Genomic DNA, 27,108 nt, shown 5'->3' with positions numbered 1-27,108 from the left:
ACAAATATTGGAAAAATTGAAGTAATTAAAATGTTTACCAGCTCATAATCAGTTTTAATAAGTAAAATTGAAACAAAAATGATACAATATTCAAATGAAGAAGATGACATTTAGATATCTATGTTTTGTATTTAATGTCACAATGTAAAATTAATGTAAAAGATACTCCACTATAATCTAGTAGAAGCCCATTTTAAACACAAATGATCAAATATTTTGATATCATCTATTCTAGGTCACATTTTGGACATGAAAAATATAAACTATATTATGTATAAATAATAATTTCATTAATCAAAGTATTATATAATAAAAAAGCAAATAAAAATAAGAAAAAAAATGTAAAAGAACATTTTCATAAAAACAATTGAAAAGAATATTCCGCAAATGTATTGGTATCATAAATATATATTTAAAAAAAAACACTCTTAAGATACAGAAAAAAACAGTTTTTTAAATATATAGAATATATATTTTGGAGGGTTATTTCCAAGTCCTGTAAAGGGTAAAAAAAAAAGAGTAAGGACACTTAGCATTTAGTCTTGATAAGTCCACGTGGAACCGGCTAAAGAAAAAAGGTGCAGAAGAGGAAAGGACGCACGGAGTAGAAGAATGAGGTCAGGGGTCAGTTGACGACCTCCGGGTAGCCGTAGTAACTCTCCAGCTCGGCAAAGATGTCGTTGGGGTTCCTGCAGCTGAGGTTGCAGAAGCAGGCCTGCACCCACATCATCTTCCAGGTGAGGGCCGAGCCGTCGGGGCACAGGAAGTCCACGTCCACCGTCTTGGACTTGTAGGGGATGCAGCAGCGCTCGTCCGTGCACACGCCGCAGAACTTGGGCCGGTACCGCTTCCTGCTGGTGCAGCCCGAGATGGTCAGGTTGGACGGCTGCTCCTGGCGGTAGATGTTCAAGCACTTCTTGCCGGGCTGCACGGACACACCGCCGGTGCGTTTTTTTTATACCAGGCTTAACGACGGACGCGTTCCTGATGGGTCCTACCTTGATGTGCTTGACGATGTCCACCTCGCACGGCCTCAGGTTGCACAGCCGCGACTCCTTGACCGGCTCGCAGCGCTCGTTGGCGTTGGAGACCCTCAGCGACAGGCCGCGCCCGCACGTCTTGGAGCAGGGGCTCCACGAGGTGGTCTGGCTCACGCAGTTCTTGTGCCAGCCGCTCAGCTCAGCCGGGGCGGCTTTGGAGACAGAGAGGAGGGACGCATGACTCCATATAGATCAAGGTTGATTGAAAGGTTGAAAGGTTGATTTGATGTAATGTACTGTAATTTAAAGGAAAAGCGGTAGAAAATGATTTGATTTAATTTAATTTAATTTAATTTAATTTAATTTAATTTAATTTAATTTAATTTAATTTAATTTAATTTAATTTAATTTAATTTAATTTAATTTAATTTAATTTAATTTAATTTAATTTAATTTAATTTAATTTAAAAAAGTTTTCGGGGATAATATAAAATTGGAAAATTAATTTCATTAAAAAAACAATGAATAAAGTTGTCATTTCTGGAAAATTCTGTTGCAGAAAAATAACGAATAACAATATTGTTACCATATTAAAGTCAAAACATTATGAGAATAAAGTAATCGTTACAAATAGATCGTTGACTTGAAAAAACTTGAAAAGGTTGGTGGAAAACTACTGTCATGCTACGAGAATAAAGTCAAAATATTAGGAGAAAAAGTAGTATTCTAATGAGAAAAAAACATTTTTTTAAAAATACATTTTTACGTAGTTTAAAAATACAGTAAAAACAAATAAATATTGTTATGAGAAAATGAAGAACATTTAGAGGAAGAAAGCTGAAGTAGCGTCCTACCTTCCACGGCGTGCCTCGGCGCCGTCTTGCGCCCCCTCCTGGGCTCGTCGCAGATCCACTGCTCGCAGCACCGGCCGCGTACCTTGACCCGGCGCGGGCTCTGGCACCAGACGCGAGGGGGCCGGGACTCGGTGCAGAGCGGCACGCAGCCGATGGCGCCGTTGACGCAAACGCACTGGTACTTGCAGCTGGGCTGGAAGCTCTGGCCGTTGCGGTAGATGACGCCGTCGTGCTCGCAACCCGTGCCCACCATGTCTGGACGCGGGAGGGGAGGGGGGGGGGGGGAGGGGGGGTTAGTGTCAGCAGAAAACACCAAACTTCCCACAACATGAAATCATCCAGCTTGTACATCACTATGGGTGATATTGCTGCAGTTCACTTTTGAGCCACAGGAGGGTGCTCGTTCGCTTTCCATTATCCACATTCCCAAACGCTATAAATATGTTTTATTTTGATTTATTTATTTGAAAATGTTCACCTTATATCTTCAAAATGTATTTGCATGTATAAGCATTCAAATACATAGACGTATGCATCATCATCATCATCATATGACTGACACTTGTGGGCATGCAGACCTCCGCCAAGGCTAAAGAAATGTTGTTTATTTCGCCGGCTAGTTTGTTGGTGAACTGGCAGCCATGACACTTTGGTGTGAAACAGTTTGGTCACCGCCGCTCGAGGAATGTGGTCATTTTGTAAACACGCAGCAGCAACAACAGTTCTTTCCTTGGCGGAGGTCAGTCAAAGTGTGTGAAGGTCATTTTGGCGGAGCAACACTTACATGCACACACTCCTTTTTCGTACCTCGGCTTGTCCGAGCTGTAGTCGCAGTACAGGCCCTTGTGGTGGTCGCACGTGTCCGCCTCGTTGCACGCCTCGCCCACCTGCCGGGCGCAGGCCTTGCAGCAGTCGCAGCCGTCCGTCAGGAGGCTAACGCCCGGCGGGCAGGCGGGGGGCCGAGCGGGACACTGGCAGGGCCACTTGCAGTACTGGGTGCGGTTGTACGGCTCCACCGACGGGGGCGGGGCCGTGGAGGCCGGCGCCATGGCAGTGGAATTCTGGGAGATGGCCTGCGGAGAGGAAGCGGGGAAATATGAAGCGCGTCACCGCGTTTATGATGAATGATGATTATTAATTATCAGGTGTTCTTAGAATAATGAATGCTGAGAGACGCTGCTGTCTATTAAAACATTTTTTCATGTTAATGCATGACAGCAATGCATCACAGCATATCATAGCAATCCAAGCTCCACGAGTCAATGTGCTTGGAATGTCACGGTGCCAGGCCGGTTCCTTATGAGGCGTTAAGAATATGCCATCTGCTGTACAAGCTCCACCCACAGACAGTCCCGTTATAATGTGTTCAAAAAGACATGTTGTTGTTTTTGTCAGGAATTAAAATGACATAATATCCTAAATGATACATGAGAAGTAGAAAAAATGCCTTAAAGTAGTTTGGCGCAGCTGCTAATAAAACAAGGTGAGAAGCGGCGAAGAGCGTCATGTCCGTGCATGTCTGACCCGCGGCTTCCTGTCGCCCTGTGGTCACATCCCATGATGGATGTGCTCGGGCACGGCGCTCCGACGTCTCCTTGGGGCAGCGATAAAGAGCTAAACGTCTGACTTTTTTTAGTGCTGATTTTATTTTTGATATGACATTTTGCTTCTTGCTTATTATCACTGTTAGCCATTAGAGACGCAGTACAAAGGACGGCCACTTGGGGTCGCCAAAGATGACCTTAAAAGACAGTCAATCTGCCACAGCCTGCTGCTAATAATACAGCAGTCATAGTTTCCCATTATATACATAGTATTACACAGATTATTTGACATTTCCGAGTATAAGCTACTCCATGAATAGAAACGTCGTCCAACCTGTCGAATCCCGACTGCAGTGAGAATCCACAAGAGGAGCCAACTCATCCCTGGTGAGCAGCCTCACGTGCGACAAGTCATCTGCTCCTCACATCCTCCGCATCGTCCTCCGCCGCCTGGCTGCAGCATCTCAGTCTGAGGCGACGACCTGTTCAGAGTCCACGATGACGTGGGCCCGCAAGGACACGCCCCTTCTGCTCCACTTTCACCGTGGCAGCTCCTCCTCCTGTCAGGCTGGCCTGTCCCTGCTCCTCCCATCCTGGCTCGCCTCCTCCAGGACCTGAAAGTCCAGTTCAAAGCTTCTTCACAAAGGCCGCACGTGATGGCTTTGAAAACATTCTCTTGATTTAAACTTTAAACTAAAAGAAAAAAAAGACACATGTAAGCCATTTTGTCCTCTGCAATTAGCTAACATGGCGAGTGGCCGCTATGCTCCACAGGGAAAATGTGTTTTTGGTTCATTTTGGCTCGTTATAAGTCGGAATTTTGGCAATAAAATGCAGAATACGAGAAAATAAATGCTTCTGTGACATCATTTGAAGGTCATGATCCGACAGGTCCTTCCATCCTCTGAGAGAAAGATGAATAATTTCCCCAGCAATAGCGCTGCACACGTGGACAACAACAATAAATGATGTCACCCACATCCAAGTCGAGGCTGCTATTCCCCGACGTCTCAGTTCCGCTGTCTTTGGACCGCTCCGGTCTCACATCCGCCAGACTTCTGGATGGAATTATCCTCAATGCTAATAGGCTAACTCTGTGAATAAAGTTGTCCAAACACGGACGCACACGGAACAACCTTTAAGCCATCCACGCAAACCCGTATAGCATAAGAACTTATGCTAATGCTACATGCTAAGGTGCCAAATAATCCAGTACCTTTTACACTGAAGGAAATGAAGAATATGAGCAGACTATTTTGGTCTCTAAAACGGAAAATCCCCTCATTAAAGCCCCAAATTCAAAACTCTGTGACTCCGTGGGAATGTTTGCGCTTCAAAGTCGAGCGGAGTCGGGAACATTAAGGAACGGCCAGAGGAGCCTGCAAGGGTGCCACATTCAAGGAAAGACTTCAGAACGGGGGAACTATTGATTGTGACTATTAATACAGAGCGACCCACTTCCTTTTGGGGCAGTAATGATTGAGCCCTGTGAATTCTGCCTAGCGACAGTCAGGAAAAAGAATGTACGTAGCAGTTAGAAAAAAGACAAATCAGGCAGTAAAAAAAAAAAGTACCAGGGTGTTTTCTCGTCTAACGTCTTCCACATTTCCTGGCATTTTTGGCTTCATTGTCTGATTCTTGGGATTTTAGAGAAGACGTAAGCTCACGCGAGTCCTCTGTGCTTCAGCTGCCTCGCTTATTTGAACGTATGTGTAGACCGATCCGCTAATTATAGACACTTTATATAGCTGCGGTCGACAGCTCATGAACACACACACACACACACACACACACACAAACACACGCAAAAAGAAAAGCAGCTAGCAGTTCTGGCCAGAGAAAGAATGCTTCAGCCTGGCGTGAACCCCCACAGCAGCTCAACACTGGGTCAGCTATGCAATGGTCAAAGATGGGCCGGCTATGAACGAGTCGTTACTGAATCGGGACTCGCGGCTACTCGTCTCCGTTAACTTGTTCACGCACTCACCCCGGCTACTGCTAGCTGAAATGTATTAATAAAAATGTCTGACTTATGGGTTGACGAAGGCTCAAGTTTTAGTGACTCACGGGTGCTCGACAAAGACTCAAGTTTCCCTCACTCACAGGTTGAGAAAGATTCGAGTTTCACTGATTCCAGAGTATTCGAAGAGGATTGGAGTTTCACTGACTCATGGGTACTTGACAAAGACTCCAGTTACACCGACTCATGGGTTGACACAGACTCTGGTTTCACTGAGCTCAGTACAATTCAGTTCCACTGACTCACAGAGACAAAGACAATAGCATCACTGACTCGCGAGTATTCAACAAAGACTCAATTTACACTGACTCATCGGTGCTGAACAAAGAATCCAATTTCGCTAACTCACCCAAAGACTCACCCCAAAGACTGCAGCTTCACTGACTCACAATTGCTTGACAAAGATTCGAGTCTCACTGACTTACGTGAGCACAATGAAGGCTCACGGGCACTCCAAAAAGACTCAGGATTTGACAAAGACACAAGTTTGAGTGATTCACAAGTCCTTGACGTAGACGAGAGTTTCACCAACTCACGAGTATTCAATGAAGACTTGAGTTTCACTGACTTACGAGTATTCAACGAAGACTTGAGTTTCACTGACTTACGAGTATTCAATGAAGACTTGAATTTCACCAACTCACAAGTATTCAATGAAGACTTGAGTTTCACTGACTTATGAGTATTCAATGAAGACTCGAGTTTCACCACCTCACGAGTATTCAATGAAGACTCAAGTTTCACCAACTCACGAGTATTCAATGAAGACTCGAGTTTCACCAACTCACGAGTATTCAATGAAGACTCAAGTTTCACCAACTCACAAGTATTCAATGAAGACTTGAGTTTCACTGACTTACGAGTATTCAATGAAGACTTGAATTTCACCAACTCACAAGTGTTCAATGAAGACTCGAGTTTGAATGACTTATGAGTATTCAATGAAGACTCGAGTTTCACCACCTCACGAGTATTCAATGAAGACTCGAGTTTCACCACCTCACGAGTATTCAATGAAGACTCGAGTTTCACCACCTCACGAGTATTCAATGAAGACTCGAGTTTCACCGACTCACAGGTATTCAATGAAGACTCGAGTTTCACCGACTCACAGGTATTCAATGAAGACTCGAGTTTCACCGACTCACGAGTATTCAATGAAGACTCGAGTTTCACCGACTCACAGGTATTCAATGAAGACTCGAGTTTCACCGACTCACGAGTATTCAATGAAGACTCGAGTTTCACCGACTCACGAGTATTCAATGAAGACTCGAGTTTCATTGACTCACAGGTACTTGACAAAAACTGAACCAATATGTGTCAAATGAATGTTAGCATCCGTCATTTTCTGTCTAACTCCAAAAGCCTCATTTAAATCCTGGTATTTACATCTAAACGAAGAAGATTCCAATCCCTTAAAGCATGTCGATGCGTGAAGATGTCGCACCGGTGACGGGGGCCCACACATGCCTGTCTCCATATCTGATCAAGGACTCAGAGAGCAGGCTCGGTGCTTCTCGGCGTACTAAACAAACACCGACGTTCCTTCGAGCAGGAAACAAACACTTTCTCAGTCTGTCTGGGATATAAATGGCTGACTTTTTGAGGTCTTGATTGTGCGAGCTCCGCCTACTGTAGGAATGCTTTGTCTTTGGAGTGTTTATCTTGGCTGGCTCGCCGTCAACCCACGCCTACCACTTCTGGGGTCATCATGTGTGCTTTCTAGCGTGTTGCTTTAGATGGTCTCATAAATCACAGCAATTCATAGTTGGAAGACAGATAGGCCCCCTAGTGGCTGACAAGAGCGCTAGTCATTAGTGACTTCTCAAGATAATGCGACCGGAGATGAACACCAAAGGTCAATGGGAAGGTGAGAGTCGTAGTGAAGTTGGAAAGTGGATTTAGTCAACCCATGATGCCGTGAAACTAGTCTTAGTCAACCCATGAAACTAGTCTTTGTCAACCCATGATGCCGTGAATCTAGTCTTTGTCAACCCATGATGCAGTGAACTAGTCTTAGTCAACCCATGATGCAGTGAACTAGTCTTTGTCAACCCATGATGCAGTGAATCTAGTCTTTGTCAACCCATGATGCCGTGAAACTAGTCTTTGTCAACCCATGATGCAGTGAATCTAGTCTTTGTCAACCCATGATGCAGTGAAACTAGTCTTTGTCAACCCATGATGCCGTGAATCTAGTCTTTGTCAACCCATGAAACTAGTCTTTGTCAACCCATGATGCAGTGAATCTAGTCTTTGTCAACCCATGATGCAGTGAATCTAGTCTTTGTCAACCCATGATGCAATGGAACTAGTCTTTGTCAACCCATGAAACTAGTCTTAGTCAACCCATGATGCAGTGAATCTAGTCTTTGTCAACCCATGATGCCGTGAAACTAGTCTTAGTCAACCCATGATGCAGTGAAACTAGTCTTTGTCAACCCATGATGTCGTAAAACTAGTCTTAGTCAACCCATGATGCAGTGAAACTAGTCTTTGTCAACCCATGATGCAGTGAATCTAGTCTTAGTCAACCCATGATGCAGTGCAACTAGTCTTAGTCAACCCATAATGCCGTGAAATTAGTCTTTGTCAACCCATGAAACTAGTCTTTGTCAACCCATGATGCAATGGAACTAGTCTTTGTCAACCCATGAAACTAGTCTTTGTCAACCCATGATGCAATGGAACTAGTCTTTGTCAACCCATGAAACTAGTCTTTGTCAACCCATGATGCAATGGAACTAGTCTTTGTCAACCCATGAAACTAGTCTTTGTCAACCCATGATGCAATGGAACTAGTCTTTGTCAACCCATGAAACTAGTCTTTGTCAACCCATGATGCAATGGAACTAGTCTTTGTCAACCCATGAAACTAGTCTTTGTCAACCCATGATGCAATGGAACTAGTCTTTGTCAACCCATGAAACTAGTCTTAGTCAACCCATGATGCCGTGAAACTAGTCTTTGTCAGTGAAGGTCAAGCAAATACTTGTGAGTGAGTGCGTCTAAAGTCTTTGCCAGTCTGTGAGTCACTGAAACTGAGTCCTTGTCAACTGAATTTGACATAAACTGGGTTTGACGGTATTTCCTTTGCCGGGATTGGAAAGGGTCCGGCAGAATCCGGGTACAAATGAGGCAGTTCTGTGTTTGCAAACACAAAGAGTAGCTCTGCCTGGCTTGGGATGACAGAGTGGAGAAATGCTGGCATTCCAGTGCGGAATGCTCCCGAGAAGGAGTCAAAAGATCCTCGAGGAAGTGCCAGCGGGACAGCAGGGAATCTGACAAGCAGCCAGTGGAAACGGACGCCTGGAATGAAGCCTTCCCTTCATTACGTAACAGATGATTGGCTTCAGCGGACCTGCGGTAGGTGCATCACGGGGGTAAGCCGGGGACTACCGAGCCCTCGCTCTCTGATGGCTTTAACATCACTCCAGAATGACGCTTCTGTGGTGAGGATGAGATGTTATCAGATGTGGCTCTGAGGCTTTACTGGCTTCCAAAAGAGGCGTGGCGGACTCGCCCTGGTCTTCCACAGGTGCACAGTGAAAACGCACGTCGTGAAAATAGCTGGCTGGCGTGTAATGACCGGGTAATAGATGATGACACAGCGATAAATGCTCCATCCCCATCTGGATGGCTGAAGGGAGCTCATTATGGGCTTGGCAGGGGCCCGGTTGGCAAGGTAACCCGTCGTTACCCGGCCCGGGTTGTAAAGGCTGGCATTATCCCTGCCTTGAGGGATAAAACGCACAGGTGGGGCCTCGCATCGAGGAAGACTTTCACTCTTTGGCAACATGAGTGGACTCTACCGCACCATGTCTCATCTATCCTGCAATAACCTCAGCAGCTAGCGGCGGCATTACGGCGGCAACACCACGCCGTGTGCCGGGTGACGGCGGACGTGGTTCCTGATGTCATGCGCATGAGTAACGCTTTCCGTCGCAAAGCTGACAAAACCAGCCGTTTCCTTATTTTTCTACTGGACTTAATGCCTCACGTCTGCGATTTCAATTAACATTTTTTACGTAACGTATTTTGGACACATTTCTGGGATCTTCCATATAAAATGTATTTTTTGTTAATATTTTTGGATTTCTGGAACAAATAAACTGGATTTTCATAATTTATTTAAAATTTGCCTCAGTTTTCATACGTTGCGGTTTTCAATTGCCCTTTGAGAAGAAAATGAATGCTGAAAATCAATGTTCCATCAACTAAACACATTCAATATATTGATATAATTTATGGGAAAATTTGCTTTGTTCATTGCCCAACTTTTGTTGCAGTAAATTGTAGTCAAATACCTAATTGAACAACTTTTTTTCCGTCTGCCTTTCAAACTTTTGGGACAAATGAATGCCGGAAACCGAGGTACACTTAATTTCACATTATTTTTTCGCATTATTTCCTAGTTTCTATAATTATTCATTCATTCATTCATTTTCTACCGCTTTTCCTCACGAGGGTCGCGGGGGTGCTGGAGCCTATCCCAGCTGTCTTCGGGCGTAAGGCGGGGTACACCCTGGACTGGTCGCCAGCCAATCACAGGGCACATATAGACAAACAACCATTCACACTCACATTCATACCTATGGACAATTTGGAGTGGCTAATTAACCTAGCATGTTTTTGGAATGTGGGAGGAAACCGGAGTACCCGGAGAAAACCCACGCATGCATGGGGAGAACATGCAAACTCCACACAGAGATGGCTGAGGGTGGGATTGAACCCTGGTCTCCTAGCTGTGAGGTGGTCTACCCCTAGACCACCGTGCCGCCCGTTTCTATAATTATTCTCTATAAAATGTGATTTTGTTAATATTTTGGGTGTCTACAACAGATGTGTTACATTTGTATTATTTCCTATGGGGAAAAAATGTCTTCAATTTCCGTACGATTTGGTTTTCATTGACCACAAAACCCTAAAGATTCAAGGTTTCCAGGGTACTTGGCAGCAACAGGAACACCAAAGAGGTCACGACGAACAGCAGCAACATCCATGTAGCGTAACATATCATCAGCATACAACAAAAGCACGGCATGTCTCCGTCTTTTGTGGTTTTTCCAGATCCAGTGAGGTCAGGCTGACTTATCCGCAGTCCCAGTCAGCGGCACTAACGACTAGTTAGCACGTGCGGTGCGTAAGGGGCGAAAAAGAACATTTGGGGAGAAAAAACCAGCACATCAGACCTATGGGCTCCTAGAAAAAAAAGCTGGCACATCTTTCCAGTTGGTAATTTAGTAATTTTAGACGCAGGGTGTGGAAGTGCGCCACAGAGGGAAAGCATCTGCCGTTATGAACCGCTTCCAAACCTTTCACCTTCTTTAAAATTGGTCATGACTTCCCCAACGTGCACTATAACAACCAACATCAATCAAGTTCTGAAGGTTCTGTAAGCCACCGGGAAGCCCCTGACAGCTAAATATTAGCTTTGAAGGAGATTTAACATCTGCAAGCACCTGCTGGAGAGACAGCTGTTAGGAGCACTTTGTGGATGAAGATGTCTATCCCCTAAAGACGCAGATGAATAGTAAATCTGGAGCGCTATTCAAGCTGTCCACGGACTACTAGGAGTACAATGGTAGCCAGTAAAGGCATTTTGGAGAAAGAGGCCTAAAGTCCTGGGGAAGACACTTGCTGACGGTGATGAGTTTGTACCAGGAACATGTCACAGAGGATTATTACTGTTGACGTCTTGAGATGGTCCCTCACTTTCTTTTTATATCGAGGTTGGGAGGCATTTAATCATGAAGTCGCTCATGAAAAGATGAAGTAGTCCAGAGTTTAGAAATGGATTTGAAGGTTCAGGTTGTTTTCAAGAAGTATGTTTTCTTGAGCTGAGCCAAACGGCGGCGGCTGGTCCTCTTCCTCATTTTGCGACAGGAAGTGTGTTGTCAGTCCCATGCAGACTCTTGACAAGTCATTACTCTTCTAGACGTCAGACATGAAAACACCGCGGTCGGTTTTACATGTCCCAGGACTACTGATGTCAACGTGTTTGGCTTGTACATGGCGAATTAAGTGAGATCAGCGACGAGCGTTAACCAGCAATCCCGAGCGTGGTCCGCGTGGAGGATGGGCAACGTGATGCGAAGCATGGGCAGCCGCCACAAAGACCACACAAGAGACCCCGGCGGCCCCCAGGAAGGTGAGACCTCAAAGAGCAAAACTGGACGTCCCGTTTGATGCTAACAGATGTCAACTGTCTGGTGTCTAGGGGCAGAGGACAACGTGGCGGTAGTACTCGCCGACTATCCGCCTCCAGAAGTCAGCGAGCCTATCTTCAAGATGGGGGAGAAGCTCAGCATCATCTCGCAGTACGGCCATCTACGTATCTGAATCTTTGGTCATGCTCTTGAGCAGAGAACCGCAGAGGCAAATGATTGTTCTTCCCTTTTGGTTGGCGCTCAGGGACGCCTACTGGTGGAAGGTGGGTTCCCTCCAGACAGGGAAGGAGAGCTACATCCCCAATAGCCTCGTGGCCAAAGTGTACCACGGGTAGGTACCTCTACAAATCCACCTCGCACAAAAACGGAGTCCATGGCGACTGATTTAAGAACCGATCCATCAGCTGGCTGTTCGAGGGGGTGACGAGGTGTGATGCTGAGAAGCTGCTTCTTCTACCCGGCAACAGGGTGGGCTCCTTTCTGGTGCGGGAGAACGCCACAGAGAGAGGTGAGGAACGTGACCTGAACTTCTTATCCGTCTGACATCCTTTCATGACTCAGTAAAAGTCTGCAGTGACTAAGCGTGTGAAGACGTTCGCAGGACGGCCAACTTCTGCTTTCCTTTTTAAACCCGCCACAACTTCCTCTGAATAACTCCCCCATTGTAAGCTCCTATGACTCTGTCTTCAGGTAAGTACGTGCTCTCGGTCAAGCACAACGCCATCAAGCACTATCGCATCTCCAGGCTGGACAACAACTGGTACTACATCTCGCCTCACCTCACCTTCCAGTGCCTGGAGCACATGATCAACCACTACTCCGGTGAGGGACGTGGCTAACAGTAGAAATGTTTCTTATCAGTGGCTGACTGCGTTGTCTGGCACTGGGTCAAACAGGAAGTGTGCATTTTTCCATGCAGACCACACATACACCGACCTAAGTGGCGGGACTTATTTCCGTTGATGTTTTCTAAACTCGAGGGCCACTTTTGCTTCATTTTAAAGACACCGCGGACGGCATGTGCTGCGTCTTGACCTCTCCGTGTTTGTCCAACCCGACGACTCCACCAGCAGGCGAGCCGCCAGTCGTCATGAGGTGCCACTTTGACTGGAATAAAATAGACAGGCGAGCTGGAAACAAACACAACCACAGACACCGCCGTCTCTTTTGGAACACCGCTCATTATGTTTAACGTCTTCCCGACCAGGATGCAGCTGACCAGCGCGGGCGACCACCACAACAACATGGTGAGCTACGGCGTCAGGAATAGCATGGCCGACTACCTGTCCTTTTCCGGATATCACCAGGAAGCCCAACGCGTGAAGGGGGAAAACAGGAAGAGGAAGAGCAAATCTGTTTACACATTGCCCAAAAACGGCCTGGCCAACATTGACTATGATGACCTCTAGGGTCCGATGAAAAGACTTCTCCTACACTAGCTGCTGGTTTTACACTTTAGCCTAAAGCCTGGTTTAAGCCACCAGTGTACGTTAGCCAGGCTTGCTTTAGCCCAGGGGTGGGCAAACCTTTTGACTCGCGGGCCGCATTAATTTAACAAAATTGACGGGGGGGATTATGTAGTATTTTACACGTAACAGTCCATTTTTACACCTATATTTTTACACATATTTTACATGTAAAAGTGTCATGCAATCTACTATATGTGCACTTTGAAATCATTTATTTGATGTAAAGTGTGTTTCTCAATGTATTATTATTATTATTATTTTTTTTTTTATTAGAATTATTATTATTATTAGTTATAGTAATGTTATTATATTATTATTATTATTTTGTTATAATAATAATATGACTACCATTATTCTATTAATATTATTAACAACAATATTAATATAATAGTAGTATTATTATCATTATTTGTATTACTATTATTGTGCTTGTGCTCCTTTTTCCAGGAGTATTTTGTAATATTACTACCATTATTATATTAATATTATTAACAACAATATTAATATAATAGTAGTATTATTATCATTATTGACAACATTATTATTATTATTATTATTATTATTATTATTATTATTATTATTATTATTATTATTATTATTATTATGTGCTTGTGTCCCTTTTTACAGGAGCATTTTGTAACAGACCACATCAAATAACGAAATTGATAAAGCAGCTACCTCAACCATCAAAAAATTGGCCCAAGCCATGATGCCAGGTTGTATGTTGAGTTCAAATGAAATATTTGGAAAAAACAGGCGGGCCATATTGAAACACTTGGCGGGCCGGATGTGGCCCCCGGGCCGTAGTTTGCCCACTCCTGCTTCAGCCTCTCTGACCACGACCCAGCATCCTTCATCAACAACATTCATTCACTTTGATAGACCGGTGTGACTTACATCACATAGTAAGTCACCAAAGCTGCCCCATCAAGTACATACGTATAGTACATACTGTATGTTCTGTACTGTGCAGCTATTGCACCAAAACACAACTGTGTTGGTCTTATTGTACGTTATTTCAGATTCAGTGATGAAAATCCTTTGTCGGCTATTTCCAAGTGTTGAATTTTCCCTCTGATGGCTGGCCTAGAAATTCTTTTAAGATGACAAACGGAGCTGTAAATATTTATCACCGCTGCAGCAGAACAGAAGACGGTTAGGAACCAAATGCGTCTTTTGCACTTCCTATACACATTATGACCACAAAACTAAGTGGACACGTCCAAATAAAGACGCCTGACGAGTGGTCGAGTATGATAAGCTGAGTGTGGCTGAGAATGTAAACACGAACGGGGGGGGAGTGGAAAGATGAGTCATTAGCGTTCAAACCAGAGACATCTCTTCGTTTAAAATGTCTCCATCGCTCATGGATGTGACATTTCTGGGAGTGAAGGTTCACTTTCTGGTGGAAAAAATAAAATGAAAGAAGGAGACAAGCACAGGTATCTACTTGGATGGTCTAGGAGAGTTCAGACTTCCTGCAAGGCCTGTGAAACACTTTCATCGATAACAACTTCCTGCATCTGGCAGAATTGCATCACCACGATTAGTGGAAGAAGAATCGTGTGCAGACAAATCTATAATTAGCATAATTATTTTTGGATTATTTCCCACACGTAGTAAAGCAATAATTCTGTCTGTTTTGTGGTGTCTTTCAATTATTTTCCAGAGATGTGGACTCGAGTTAAATTTGATTGACTTTTGCGTCTAATTAACAACATCATCATTTATGTGTCCCTATTCCCAGTATCCAACTAACATGATCGTTATGTCATTTCTAGCAAGACAACATCTTTTCCCGTTTCATGTCCCTCGCTGACTGCAGCTATTGGCGTCCAATCAGCTTTAAGAACAAACAGCAAAGGTGTGACTTACATATAGCCACATATATAATACCGGAAGTGAGGGTTCCTATGGTCGGTCTACGTGCAAAAAAAAAGAGTTGTTAATGTTCCAGTCATAGACTGGTCCTTTGTCATGTCAAACTAACTCTATAAGCGCTTTATTCAGGTTGCAAGATAAACTTTTTACATCTTTGTGCATTATCCGTATGTCCAACGTGTGTTTTTTGTACGCTTTGTTGGTGTCATATTTGGGCAAAATGTAATTTTTTTTCATAAGTGGCACATGTGTGTTGTGCACCACACGTTTACCCCATATATGTAATTGTTGCGGCTAAAGCACGTTCCCATATTTCGTACATCGTCCATGAGATTTGGGGAAAGACAAAACTTTTGTATTTTTTGTCATTTTCTGTGCCGTCTTACTTTATATAAAAAAATAAAACAATTCAAAATGCATTCATAGAATTCTTAAAATGAATTTTTTTCTGGGAGAAACAAACATTTCAAAGCTTATGACTTGGGAATTGACTTGACTTGGCTCCAGACTTATGACTTCAGTTATGTCCTACAGGAAAAATGGATTTGATTTTCCTCAGACCTTTTGGAATGACCAATAAACACGAGGCACCACTGTACACGTGAAAAAGGAAGGGGTGAATATCCAGCATTTTTATCATATATCGCCATATATCCGAAAACTTTTATCTTTTACAATCTCATTAGTTAGCTAGCTAGCTGCGAGAGCAGACAAGCTCAGCGTTTTGTTCTCAATTAAAAGACCAAATAATGCCTGGGGGAGTGGGGGGGAGGAGGAGGGGGGGGCGCCACGCACGAGTGCACCGGTGAGCGTATGTATATGCCGAGTCAGCAGAAAGCTGTAGGCGCTTTTCCACTGTCGTGTGCTTTTTTCTACATGTTCAAACCCGGCGATGGCAGCACTCGTGTAGCTAAATGAGGTCACCGCCTCCACACATTGCTGCATGAATACGTCCCTTTGTAAAGGCAGCTGTGCTGCGTTATATACTGCATATGCTACTTTGTCCTTATCCTGCTCTGTGCTGATTGGACGCACTCAGACCACACACACATCACACATAAACACAAACACACACGTCGCTGTGAACATTTTCGGCACGTTTGACCACACCTGAGGCTGTGTTCTGTATTTTTAGAGCAATATAGAATCTATCGTAGAGTCAGGCGACTTGGGGAGTCCTCACCGCAACTACAGTAAATGTATGCCGTCATTTGTACTGTAAAGTACTTCAAAGTTCAAGAACAGCATTTCTCCTTCTTGACCAGGTTGGAGACCGCTAGTACGCTGTCCTCCGTGCCAATCATCACACGAGAAGCAAACAAAGGCTTCCAGAAGAGCAGAGCAGCAGAGACGCATCAAAACTAACAAGAAGCCAGAAAAAACCTAATCCGCATCCGCTCAGCACGCGTACTTATTTTGGACGTACGTGAGACAGACACAAACAACCAAGAAGGTCCTGTTGGGACGTATTAACATAACAATCAGGGCCACACACCGAAATGATAACACTCAGTAGTTTGTAGTCTATAATAAACAAGTTGCGGGATGAAAATGGCCGCACTGTAGTTGGTGCAGGTGTGTTGGTCTAATGTTGGTCTAAAGTTGGTGTAATGTTGGTCTAAAGTCGGTGTAATGTTGGTCTAAAGTTGGTCTAAGGTCGCTCTAAAATCGGTCTAATGTTGGTCTAAACTCAGTGTAATGTTGGTTGAAAGTTGGTCTAATGTTGGTTGAAAGTTGGTCTAATGTTGGTCTAGTGTTGGTCTAGTGTTGGTCTAGTGTTGGTCTAGTGTTGGTCTAGTGTGGGTCTAGTGTGGGTCTAGTGTGGGTCTAATGTTGGTCTAAACTCAGTGTAATGTTGGTTGAAAGTTGGTCTAATGTTGGTTGAAAGTTGGTCTAGTGTTGGTCTAGTGTGGGTCTAGTGTGGGTCTAGTGTTGGTCTAGTGTGGGTCTAGTGTTGGTCTAATGTTGGTCTAATGTTGGTCTAATGTTGGTCTAATGTTGGTCTAAACTCGGTGTAATGTTGGTTGAAAGTTGGTCTAATGTTGGTCTAATGTTGGTCTAAACTCAGTGTAATGTTGGTTGAAAGTTGGTCTAATGTTGGTCTAGTGTTGGTCTAGTGTTGGTCTAATGTTGGTCTAATGTTGGTCTAATGTTGGTCTAATGTTGGTCTAAACTCGGTCTAGTGTTGGTCTAGTGTTGGTCTAATGTTGGTCTAATGTTGGTCTAATGTTGGTCTAAACTCGGTCTAGTGTTGGTCTAGTGTTGGTCTAGTGTTGGTCTAGTGTTGGTCTAGTGTTGGTCTAATGTTGGTCGAAAGTTGGTCTAGTGTTGGTCGAAAGTTGGTCTAGTGTTGGTCTAGTGTTGGTCTAGTGTTGGTCTAGTGTTGGTCTAGTGTTGGTCTAATGTTGGTCGAAAGTTGGTCGAAAGTTGGTCTAGTGTTGGTCTAGTGTTGGTCTAGTGTTGGTCTAGTGTTGGTCTAGTGTTGGTCTAATGTTGGTCTAATGTTGGTCTAATGTTGGTCTAATGTTGGTCTAATGTTGGTCGAAAGTTGGTCGAAAGTTGGTCGAAAGTTGGTCTAGTGTTGGTCTAGTGTTGGTCTAGTGTTGGTCTAATGTTGGTCTAATGTTGGTCTAATGTTGGTCGAAAGTTGGTCGAAAGTTGGTCTAGTGTTGGTCTAGTGTTGGTCTAGTGTTGGTCTAGTGTTGGTCTAGTGTTGGTCTAATGTTGGTCTAATGTTGGTCTAGTGTTGGTCTAGTGTTGGTCTAATGTTGGTCTAATGTTAGTCTAATGTTAGTCTAATGTTAGTCTAATGTTAGTCTAATGTTGGTCTAATGTTGGTCTAATGTTAGTCTAATGTTAGTCTAATGTTAGTCTAATGTTGGTCTAATGTTAGTCTAATGTTAGTCTAATGTTAGCCTAATGTTGCGTCTCCTACTTTCCAGCCTCAGGGATGAGAGAAAAGGACAAAGCGGAGGAAATGAACAACAATTCTCTACACCGAGTTCTTCTAATCTCTTCACTTCCTCCCTCACAGCTGTCCAAACGTCTGACTTCCCCGCCACGATGGATGCAACTTCTCTTGTTTGCTTTTAGTCCACCGCACATTTTCAACTTTTGGATAATTAGAAACGATCACATGGTAGCACTCGTGTACACTTTTCTGCCCCAGTATATTTACTTTCCCCTCAGGGGTCATATGAAGCAAGACTTACAGGAAGTGTGTGTTCACCTGGTGTTCACCTCCATTTAGAAAGTAAAGGAAGTCCTCGCCCTGAATTTGAGGCAGACCGCTTCCTTCTGCGTCGATTAAAATAAAATATTTCTTGAAAATGCATGCAAATGATACTACTCTCAAGAGAGGTGCCCAAATACCATGAAAAAGAATTGTGCAATCATGCGGGCTTCCATTGGTCACGGACATTTCATTACATTTCCATGATGCACAATCATGCTAAATAAATACTGTACTGTAGAGGAGGGAGTCTGGGGGCAATACAAAGAGAGACAACAACAACAACAGCATATATAACTGTAATAACTGTTGTTACTGTTATAACTGTAATAACTACAGTACAGTAAACCTCGGATATATCGGACTCGGATATATCGGAAATTCGCTCACAACGGACAGATAAAAAAGAACCGATTTTTCTGTAATGCATTTCCAATAAAAATTCATTGCATATATCGGATTTTTTATAACGGATTTCGCCTATTTGGGACAAAATCTCCAGTCCCGTTCCAATGCATTTCCATGAAATTTCCCTGGCATATATCGGATGGCCGCATCGTGGCGCTCCGATTGGCCGAATGGTGACAGGCCGCTATACGACGTCATTTGCAGCGTTTGCAGCGTTGCCTGCGCGTCCAGGTACATTGGAAACATAGTCAAGGAAGTGCCTTTTTATAACGGATAAAATCCCATTTACGCATATACCGGATATAAATCCCATATATGCGTAAAACGGACATTTTCCGGTATACGCATATAACGGATTTGGCTTATATCGGACAAAACCAGTGGGAACAATTGAATCCGATATATCCGAGGTTTACTGTATAATCTTATTAGAAAATCACCATCACTGTAATAAAAGCTGTATATTGAACTGAACTTTACAATAATATAATTATATTATACATTTATTACATTATACATACTTATTATTATAGTACACACACAATAAGTATTATATCCTATTTTCAAATACTTCATATTTATGTTTTTTTTGGTGTTAAGTAATGTGACAAGATCCAGTAATGGGCTGTAATGTCGCTAATAAAGGAGCCATTTAGCACCTTATTAGCAAGTCCGACAGCATGAGGTCAGACTTATAAAAAAAACAAACATTTTCACGTGGAAAGTCTGGGAGGCGGGACGTTCTGGAAAGTCTCCAGTTGAGTTCCCGCCCAGCAGGTCTTCTTCCATTTCCACATCAGGTGCCATGTCATACGGCAAAGTGTTAAAGAAGCTGGCTGCTGACTTTGTGTTTATTTCTGTTTATGAAGCCTCCACGGTGCGCCACAGTTACATTTTTACCGCGGCCAAAGGAGCGGGAAAGGCTCCAAAGCCGTGCGGAAATGGAGCTTTAATGACGGCGCGGGATGCTGCCAAGGCGCCATGATGAAGCTGTGATGTGGATCTCTGAAATGCTGCCTATGCTGGAGCTCCCTACAGGGCTGCGATCTAGCTGTGGTGCTGGATATTTCAATGTGTTTTGTCTTGCGTCTAACTATCATTTATACATTTGGTGTGGCAGGCTGTAAGCTTTAAATACCTGTATAAAAACACACACTGCATCCTTCCTGGCCGGGTTCTTTCCACTGTTCTTGGCTTCCGTTCAAGCTTCCCTGGAGCGGACAGATGTGGAGGAATTCATCACCCAGGTCTTGAAGGTCTAGGATATGGAATATGAAAGACAGGCTAGGTGATGAACGAGGTGGATGACGTCAAGACAGGAAATAAGTTCACTTTTGAATATTCCGAGAACAAGAACAATGTTCAATATCCTGTTAGCTCCAAGTAGCTGCCGCTAACAAGTAATACACAAATCAGGAATAAAGCTAACAAGCGGCATTGTGCAAAACTTTGGAGGAGGTCACCGCTAAGTGCATGTAGCGCTTCATTAAGAAATGTGTCACCATCATAAAGACGATTTACGCCGACTCGTATGCTAGCACGCACTTTTCTCACAGCCGGAGGGATCAGCGACTCTGGCAGAGTCGGCAGACAAGCTTCCCAATGATTGATTACATCTCCTTTTGGCACGTCCATTAGACCTGAGTACATTCATAATAATAATAATAATAATAAGCGGAATGTTTTTAAAGCTCACAAGTCCAAAGCTAGCTCTCGCCCTTTGCAAAAAGCACATTGGACAAGTCCTGGTGTGCGCCTCGTGTTTTAGGACTTTATCACCGCATTCCAGGACATTTGATATGGGAGTTCTCCACAATTTCATCTGCAAATGTGGCACATGTTGCTATCAGGCCACACCGGTGCAGCTAATTATTATAACTTGGATTTTTTAGGCTTTCAAGTTAGTGGTTAGAGCGCCACCTGTACACATCAACCTGTAAATTCACTTTTTTTTAAACCCTAAAATAATGGGCAAATTCATTTTCAAAAATTCCAGTTTCAAAAGTTTGGAGACCCCGTCTCATGCAATAAACCAAAGTGCCTCCAAACCTTTGACTGGTGGATCACGATGCCATTCTCATACAACAACATGAGAAAGTGTCTCCAGGTTGCTGTTCTCATATATCAACATGAAAGTGTCGACAAAATGTTGATTTTAGACATCATCATGATGCGTTCAAGTTCAAAAGTCCAAAGTTTGGAGACACTTTCTCATACAATAACACAACAAAGTGTCTCTAAACTTTTGTCTGGCAGTGTGGTCCCAGTCAGACGTACGGGAAGCTGCCCAAGACTGTTCCCGATTAGCCAAAACAACAACAAAACTCTCACAGTATTTTTTCCTCAATTTGCCATTATTGTTGTCATTGCGCCTTTTCCAGGAAACAACTTTCTTCCACTAAGGAAGACACTTTCGCATACAATAACATGACTATGTGTCCCCAAACGTTTGAAGGGGGGGGTGCAGTCACAGTCAGACCTATATTAAGACTGGTCCCTATTAGCTAAAAAAAACCTTCTTGCTGTAGTTTTCCTCAATTTGCCATTGTTGTTATTGCGCCTTTTCCAGGAAACGACTTTCTTCAGGCTTCATCTTAGCTAAAATGACCGTTTAGGGCAGGGGTGGGCAAACTTTTTGACTCGCGGGCCGCATTGATGTAACAATGGGGGGGGCAGACTATATATTTTACACGTAACAGTCCACCTGGTATTATTGTATCTGTAAAATTGTCATGCAATCTGCTATTATTATTTATTATTTTATATTTATATTTAAATATTTTAAAAATAATAAAATATAATAATAATTAAAATAAAATTAAAATAATAATTATTATATTATTATTATAAAATAAAAATTATTATAAAATATTATTATTATTATTATATTATTATAAAATAAATAAAATATGCAAATATAACAATATTATTATATATAATTAATATAATAATTAGCATTAATATAATAAATATAATAATCATAATAGTTATAATAATAATATAATAATTATTGTTTTAATTTTTATTATTATTATGTGCTTGTGTCCCTTTTTTCAGGAGCACTTTGTAAACAACAGACCATGTCAAACAACGAAATTGATACAACCATCAAAAGGTTGGCTCAGGCCATGATGCCAGGTTGTATGTTGAGTTTAAATTAAATACTTTGGAAAGATTGGGCGGGCCGTATTCAAACACTTGGCGGGCCGGATGTGGCCCCCGGGCCGTAGTTTGCCCACCCCTGGTTTAGGGGGATCGAATGCCACCTGTAAAAGTGATTTTTACACTTTTAGAAATTTGGAAGTTATAATAACAGAATGTTATTTTATCGCAAAGTCCGCCTTTTCCAGGAATTGCTTTCTTCAGGCCTCCATTCATCGAAAATGGCCTTTGTTAGGCTACAGCGCCACTTGTTGACTTGGCATGCACGTGGCAATGTATGCAAACGGGTTAAACCATTCCTGCAGTCCGCCTTTTCCGGGAAATTGACTTGACAGCTGACTACAAAGGCTTTAAAGTTGATCATTAGAACCCCCCCCCCCACTTGACAGCATGCAAATGTGTTTTAAATGTATTTTTTAACAACCACTGAGGGAGGGGGGGGGGGTGTAAACGACAAACAGACCTTTTCCGTCACTTTGTTGTGCCTTCCCCATGACTCCCCAGGACTCTAGTGGACTACGACGAGCTAAGATGGCGAGCTGGATGAGCTCCGTGTCGAGCGGAGCGTGCCAAAGAGGAAGCTGGCTGTGGTGCTTGGAGCTGACGTGGAGGTGTGTGAGTGTGTGTGTGCACGTGTGTGTTCACAAGCAGTAGCTTGTGCAGCTGCAGACACTCCAGAGATGACGGCCCCGCCAGTGAACACCCCCCCACCCCGACATGGAGACCCTTAGGGAGTCGCTGGAGCGTTCCAACAATAAGTAGTAAAATGCAGGGAATGTACACAGACTGACAGATACAAATAGACAGCAGCAGACTGATAAACACATGCAGAACTTGCAGGAAAAAAAGCAAAAACAGGAAAACTCATGAGGTTGTTCCACAAATAACAATCTCCAGTAATGTGGGATCTTTTATGGGTTCCTGGTAAGTGTTTGGACCTTTTCCAGGTTGAAAAAGGAACAGCCATGTTGTAAAAGCTGTAAACGCCCTGTGGTAAGAGGACAATGACGGATAAAAACATATTCCTTTTTAGCGCTTATTCATATTTGTGTATGAATTACAATGTATCCTAAAATCCTCGCAGGGCTGTCTGTGTTCCTGCCGACTGTCCCTGTCCTTTTTTTGCTGGGCGGTGCAGAATTCTGCCTAGCAACAAGTGGCTAGTGTTAGATATTATTTTTACACCGACACATTCAGTGAATTTTCAGTCTAAAAGTTTCTGGAAGGACACACTCACATAGCAAGAGTTGCACAACACATACATATGACTGGGCCATGCTAGCGATAGGCTAAAATAATGAAATATTTTGCCGTTTTGATGTGAAAATATTTCCGTGTGGATAGCTACTTCATTTTCACTCTCTGTTACCCAAATTATTGCTCTTATGGATCATTGACTACTTTTTCCAATAGTAATTCACCAGGAAGAAAGGCTAAAGGTGCAGCCATGTTGTTGCTAGCTGTCATTCATTATTTTTTTGTTGTCATTGTTGCCGAAAGAGTGACTCAGATGACCATGCACTTTGATTAAAAAGTGTGCGGTTACATCAGCGTTACTCTTCTCAGGCTGATGCAAGTTTCCCCTTTTGGTTCTGATCTATCATCTGCAGCCTTCCCCAAGAGAGTCATGGAAAAAGTCAGCAAAATCGCTCCTGACAGCAAAACTTTCCGTCCCGGCGGTGGCGCGCAGACAAGCCGATACACGGAAAAGTCATTTTACACTCGCTCTCTCTTTGTCTTAATTATGGAGACTTAAGATGAAATCATCATTACTCAGCCTGTCTGGTGTGCCTGTGTGTGGGGGGGGGGGGGTATCCATAATCCTTAGACATGCTCCCTCCAAATTCTAGTTATGATTGCTATGTCATTGATGGGGGCCAAACATTGTGGGGGACAAACTTAGTTTTAATACATTTTAGCACTGAAGTTGTGGACATTTGGAGTTGTTATGGTTGTCATGGAGTTGTCTGGTTTTTGCTGCCACCTAGTGAACAACGTGAGCAACTGTTCGGTGTGGGGGTATTGAAAGTAAAAACGTTTACCTAAATGATCTCCGTTTTGTGGAACAAAACACTGCAACAACCACTTTTATGTCCTTTACGTCCATCTCTTTATATATATATATATATTATTATATCTCTTTTATCGCTTTATAGCGCTGTAAGGCAACAAACACGTTAGCACAGCTAGCTAGGAACAAATTATTACTTCCCAAATCATTTGTAACGACGCGTCAAACTTTATATATTATATTAAACTTCATGTGAAGTTTAACTATATTAATATGTGCTTACCTGCTCAGGTGGGGCAAAGATGACAACCCTTCCACAGATTCCACTTCCGTTTAGCTGTCGTTTGGCTTCCTGAGTCAAAACACAATGAACATGTTAACATGTTAACAACTTATATACATTTATTACGCGTATTATTTTTAAGACAACAGTATAACAGTACAGTACTTTAACAGTAAATAACAATATATTTGCTAATTGGGTGTAGCTAAGCATAACCGGAAACATTTGCCCACGCGCACATCACACGGCTTTCTGTTAAGGGCGGACCATTTTGTGTTACACCGTTTGTCGTCCGACAAGAAAAAGTACGTGTTTATCGAGACACCGGCTGTTCCGATAAAACTTTTAATGGACGTCGAGGGCCAGATTGATGCCGAAAGGACAGCACCTTCGGTGATTGATCGTTACTACACACGATGGTACAAAGCTGGTAAATATGCTTTCAACGAAACTGAAAAGAAATGCCGCTTCCGTTAGCCTAGCTTAGCCTAGCCTGTCATAAGCAAGAGCACGAGACCCCTGTTTAGGCAACTATAAGGAGAAGAAGAATAAATGAATGTTTTCCAAGTGCATTTATTTATTATATGTATTTTCTTATGTAGATATGAAGGGTAACCCGTGTGAGGATCACTGCATTCTTCAGCATTCAAACAGGTAAGACAGTAACAGACTGTGGGTTTGTATGCACGGTATTGATTATTAATATGACATGATTTAAGATGCATTAATACACTTTCTCTGTTTTAGGATATGTGTTATCACCTTAGCCGAGACTCACCCTCTCCTTCAGAAAGGGCGAACCATCAAGAAAATCAATTATCAAATCAGTAATGGCTGCAGCCGCTTGAACAACAAAGTGTCGGGCAAGTCCAAGCGGGTACTTTTCACACAAAATGTGCTGATTTATCCTCCACATGTTTCACCATTTTTTTGTCTACTCCAGGGAGGCCAGTTTCTTACAGAATTTGCCCCTTTGTGTCGTATCACGTGCACGGATGAAGCAGAGTTCACCATCTACAGGTGAGCACTCTGGAGCGCAAAGTGGCGGCGGTGTGCACGAGCGCTGCAGTTCATGAAGTGAACTTTGTGTCATCTTGGCAGCTGCATTCGGGGTCGTCTGCTGGAGGTCAACGAGAACATCCTAGAAACACCTGCTCTCTTGCAAGAAAAGGTAAACGGGACACATTTGAAACACGTCCCGTGTCACTAACTCTAACTTGCGTATGCGTGCACAGCCGTCCACGGACGGCTACATCGCCGTCATTCTGCCCAAATTCGAGGAGAGCAAGAGCATCACCGAGAGCCTGTTGAGCAGAGATGACTTCGAGAAGCTAGTCGCTGGAAGAGACGGCGCGGAAGCGACAGCAAAGGTCTCCTGACGAAGACTTTATTCAAACTTTTTGTGGTTTGTGGAAGTGATGCACTGTGCCTTCCGATTATTAGATGCACCTCTTCAATCGGGACACGAGCTAACGTGGTCCACTACAGGGAAAAAAAAGATAACTCCGCCTATATATTCATCATGGTGCTTGTGCTAAAATGCACTGCGTCACACGGTCAGCTGGTTCTAACACGAGGGTCATGTTAGAAAAGCATGATAATAAACATAAAAATATATTTTTAATGATACTATTTTTGCAATAGGCCTAATTATGTTGTTAGATTAGATTGTACATAGAGAAAAACTTTTATTTATAATTTTTCATTTGAAACTGAAAAATCATGGCTATTAGATATTGCACTTTCTAGTAATATGTTAAAAAACAAAGACACATTTAATAAAAAATATTGTTTATTCATCATGTCATTTTTTTTTTAATTATCTCCTTTTGTCAAAAGAATAGATGGTCCAAAAACTAGATCTATGATTTCTTCACATCTCTCCTACCTCTCACTACATTACCCAGCATCCTTAGCTGCTGTCACGTGTAAAAAGCATGTACCTCCTTGATAACTCAAGTACCCTCACACGCTCATCAGTATGTCGCACAATAATCTTTTCCAGTACACTCAACATGGTTTGATAATGCTCATAAATCATTCATTAATGACACCTTTAGTATGATAAAATATGCTTATTTGGCAAGTAAGTCTTTCTTTAGCCCCGATATAGTATGGCACATATTAAAGCAAACTGGGACAAACAGACGCAGAACAAGTGTACGAGTGTTAGCACACCGACATGGGGGTCCGGAACACAAGCTGGCATCATGCACGCACTCTTTTAGGGTTTAGCTCAGGGGTGGGCAAACTTTTTGATTCGTGGGCCGTGTTGAGTTAACAAAATTGTCCGGGGGGGGGGGGGGGGGGGGGGTGGCCAGAATATATATTTCACACACATTATTTTACGCTTATAATTCTAACAGTCCACATTTGAATTTTATAGTTATAAGTCAGTTATATGTTCTCAATTCCCTTTTTTTTCAGGAGCACTTTAAACATCAAACATCAACAATTTGCCAAATTGAATTTTACATAAAAAAAAAAAATTTACTGAATAAGACAACCGACTTGCAAGTCATGTTGCCAGCTTGTATGTTAAAGGAATAATACTGGCGGGCCGGATTCAAACGCTTGGCGGGCCGCATGTGGCCCCCGGGCCGCAGTTTGCCCACCCCCGGTTTAGCTGGTGTGCAGCAACATCTTCACCACATTGTACACAAAAGACACAAACCAACACCAAAGCATGGCAGACGCCACCAGGCGGCGCTCGGAGTCTCCATGAATCCACAACGCTCAGGTTGGAGGATTTTTTTTTTTTTTTGGCAGATTGTCGCCTCCCAGTGGACAGAGCTGGGCGCGCAGGTTAGAAGCTACCTGGAAGAGGTAGCCTGAAGGGTGGGGGGGGGGGAAGAGGAGCAGGCCCAAGCAGGCTGGTTCTTAGTTGCTCTCCAGCAGGTTGAGGCTGGCCATCTGCTGCTCGAAGGGTTTGACAGCAAAGTCGCCGTCGTTGTTGTTGTTGTTGAGGACGCGGTCGCCATCTTGGATGGGCGTGGAGGCATCCTGGCGGTCTCGCCAGTCCTGCGGCGAACCCAGACTGCTCCTCTCGGACTTGTACTGCACCAGGAAGACCAAGATGTCAACATTTCAT

The 27,108-nt window shown here is 43.2% G+C and overlaps 4 protein-coding genes across 8 annotated transcripts in view; 2 read left to right on the top strand and 2 right to left on the bottom strand.

The window, feature by feature from the left end:
• Positions 1–64: 64 nt before the first annotated feature.
• On the bottom strand, positions 65–24,437 carry LOC131101621 (CCN family member 4-like). The gene is made up of 7 exons (XM_058046924.1): positions 24,018–24,437; positions 19,700–19,819; positions 3,713–3,992; positions 2,619–2,907; positions 1,835–2,089; positions 999–1,192; positions 65–925 (listed from the first exon to the last, which is right to left on the bottom strand). Exons 3-7 carry the CDS (start codon positions 3,758–3,760, stop codon positions 626–628), a joined length of 1,086 nt encoding a protein of 361 aa, XP_057902907.1. The 5' UTR covers positions 3,761–3,992; positions 19,700–19,819; positions 24,018–24,437; the 3' UTR covers positions 65–625.
• On the top strand, positions 11,265–13,215 carry LOC131101622 (src-like-adapter). 2 transcript variants are annotated; one of them, XM_058046925.1, is made up of 7 exons: positions 11,265–11,552; positions 11,622–11,721; positions 11,816–11,902; positions 11,976–12,079; positions 12,262–12,393; positions 12,576–12,696; positions 12,779–13,215. In XM_058046925.1, exons 1-7 carry the CDS (start codon positions 11,480–11,482, stop codon positions 12,978–12,980), a joined length of 819 nt encoding a protein of 272 aa, XP_057902908.1. In that variant the 5' UTR covers positions 11,265–11,479; the 3' UTR covers positions 12,981–13,215. The 2 variants fall into 2 exon arrangements, with proteins under 2 accessions (XP_057902908.1, XP_057902909.1); XM_058046926.1 differs by lacking the exon at positions 12,262–12,393.
• Positions 24,279–25,805, top strand: LOC131101623 (protein Abitram-like). Of its 2 annotated transcripts, none has more exons than XM_058046927.1 (6): positions 24,279–24,447; positions 24,620–24,671; positions 24,765–24,894; positions 24,961–25,037; positions 25,119–25,188; positions 25,253–25,803. In XM_058046927.1, the coding sequence occupies exons 1-6, from the start codon at positions 24,366–24,368 to the stop codon at positions 25,394–25,396; spliced, it is 555 nt and encodes a 184-aa protein (XP_057902910.1). In that variant the 5' UTR covers positions 24,279–24,365; the 3' UTR covers positions 25,397–25,803. The 2 variants fall into 2 exon arrangements, with proteins under 2 accessions (XP_057902910.1, XP_057902911.1); XM_058046928.1 differs by having other exon boundaries at positions 24,282–24,436; positions 25,253–25,805.
• Positions 25,792–27,108, bottom strand: part of LOC131101619 (alpha-catulin-like) — a 46,545-nt gene continuing 45,228 nt past the window's right edge. For all 3 annotated transcript variants that reach the window (XM_058046921.1, XM_058046923.1, XM_058046922.1), the window contains exon 19: positions 25,792–27,074. In XM_058046921.1, coding sequence (XP_057902904.1) covers positions 26,898–27,074 — 177 coding nt within the window. In that variant the 3' untranslated portion in view covers positions 25,792–26,897. The remainder of the gene's footprint in view (positions 27,075–27,108) is intronic.

Source organism: Doryrhamphus excisus, chromosome 14, assembly GCF_030265055.1.
Source record: "Doryrhamphus excisus isolate RoL2022-K1 chromosome 14, RoL_Dexc_1.0, whole genome shotgun sequence".
Lineage (NCBI taxonomy): Eukaryota > Metazoa > Chordata > Actinopteri > Syngnathiformes > Syngnathidae > Doryrhamphus > Doryrhamphus excisus.
The sequence above is the reverse complement of the archived record's forward strand: the minus strand, read 5'-3'. Positions and strand labels throughout refer to the sequence as shown.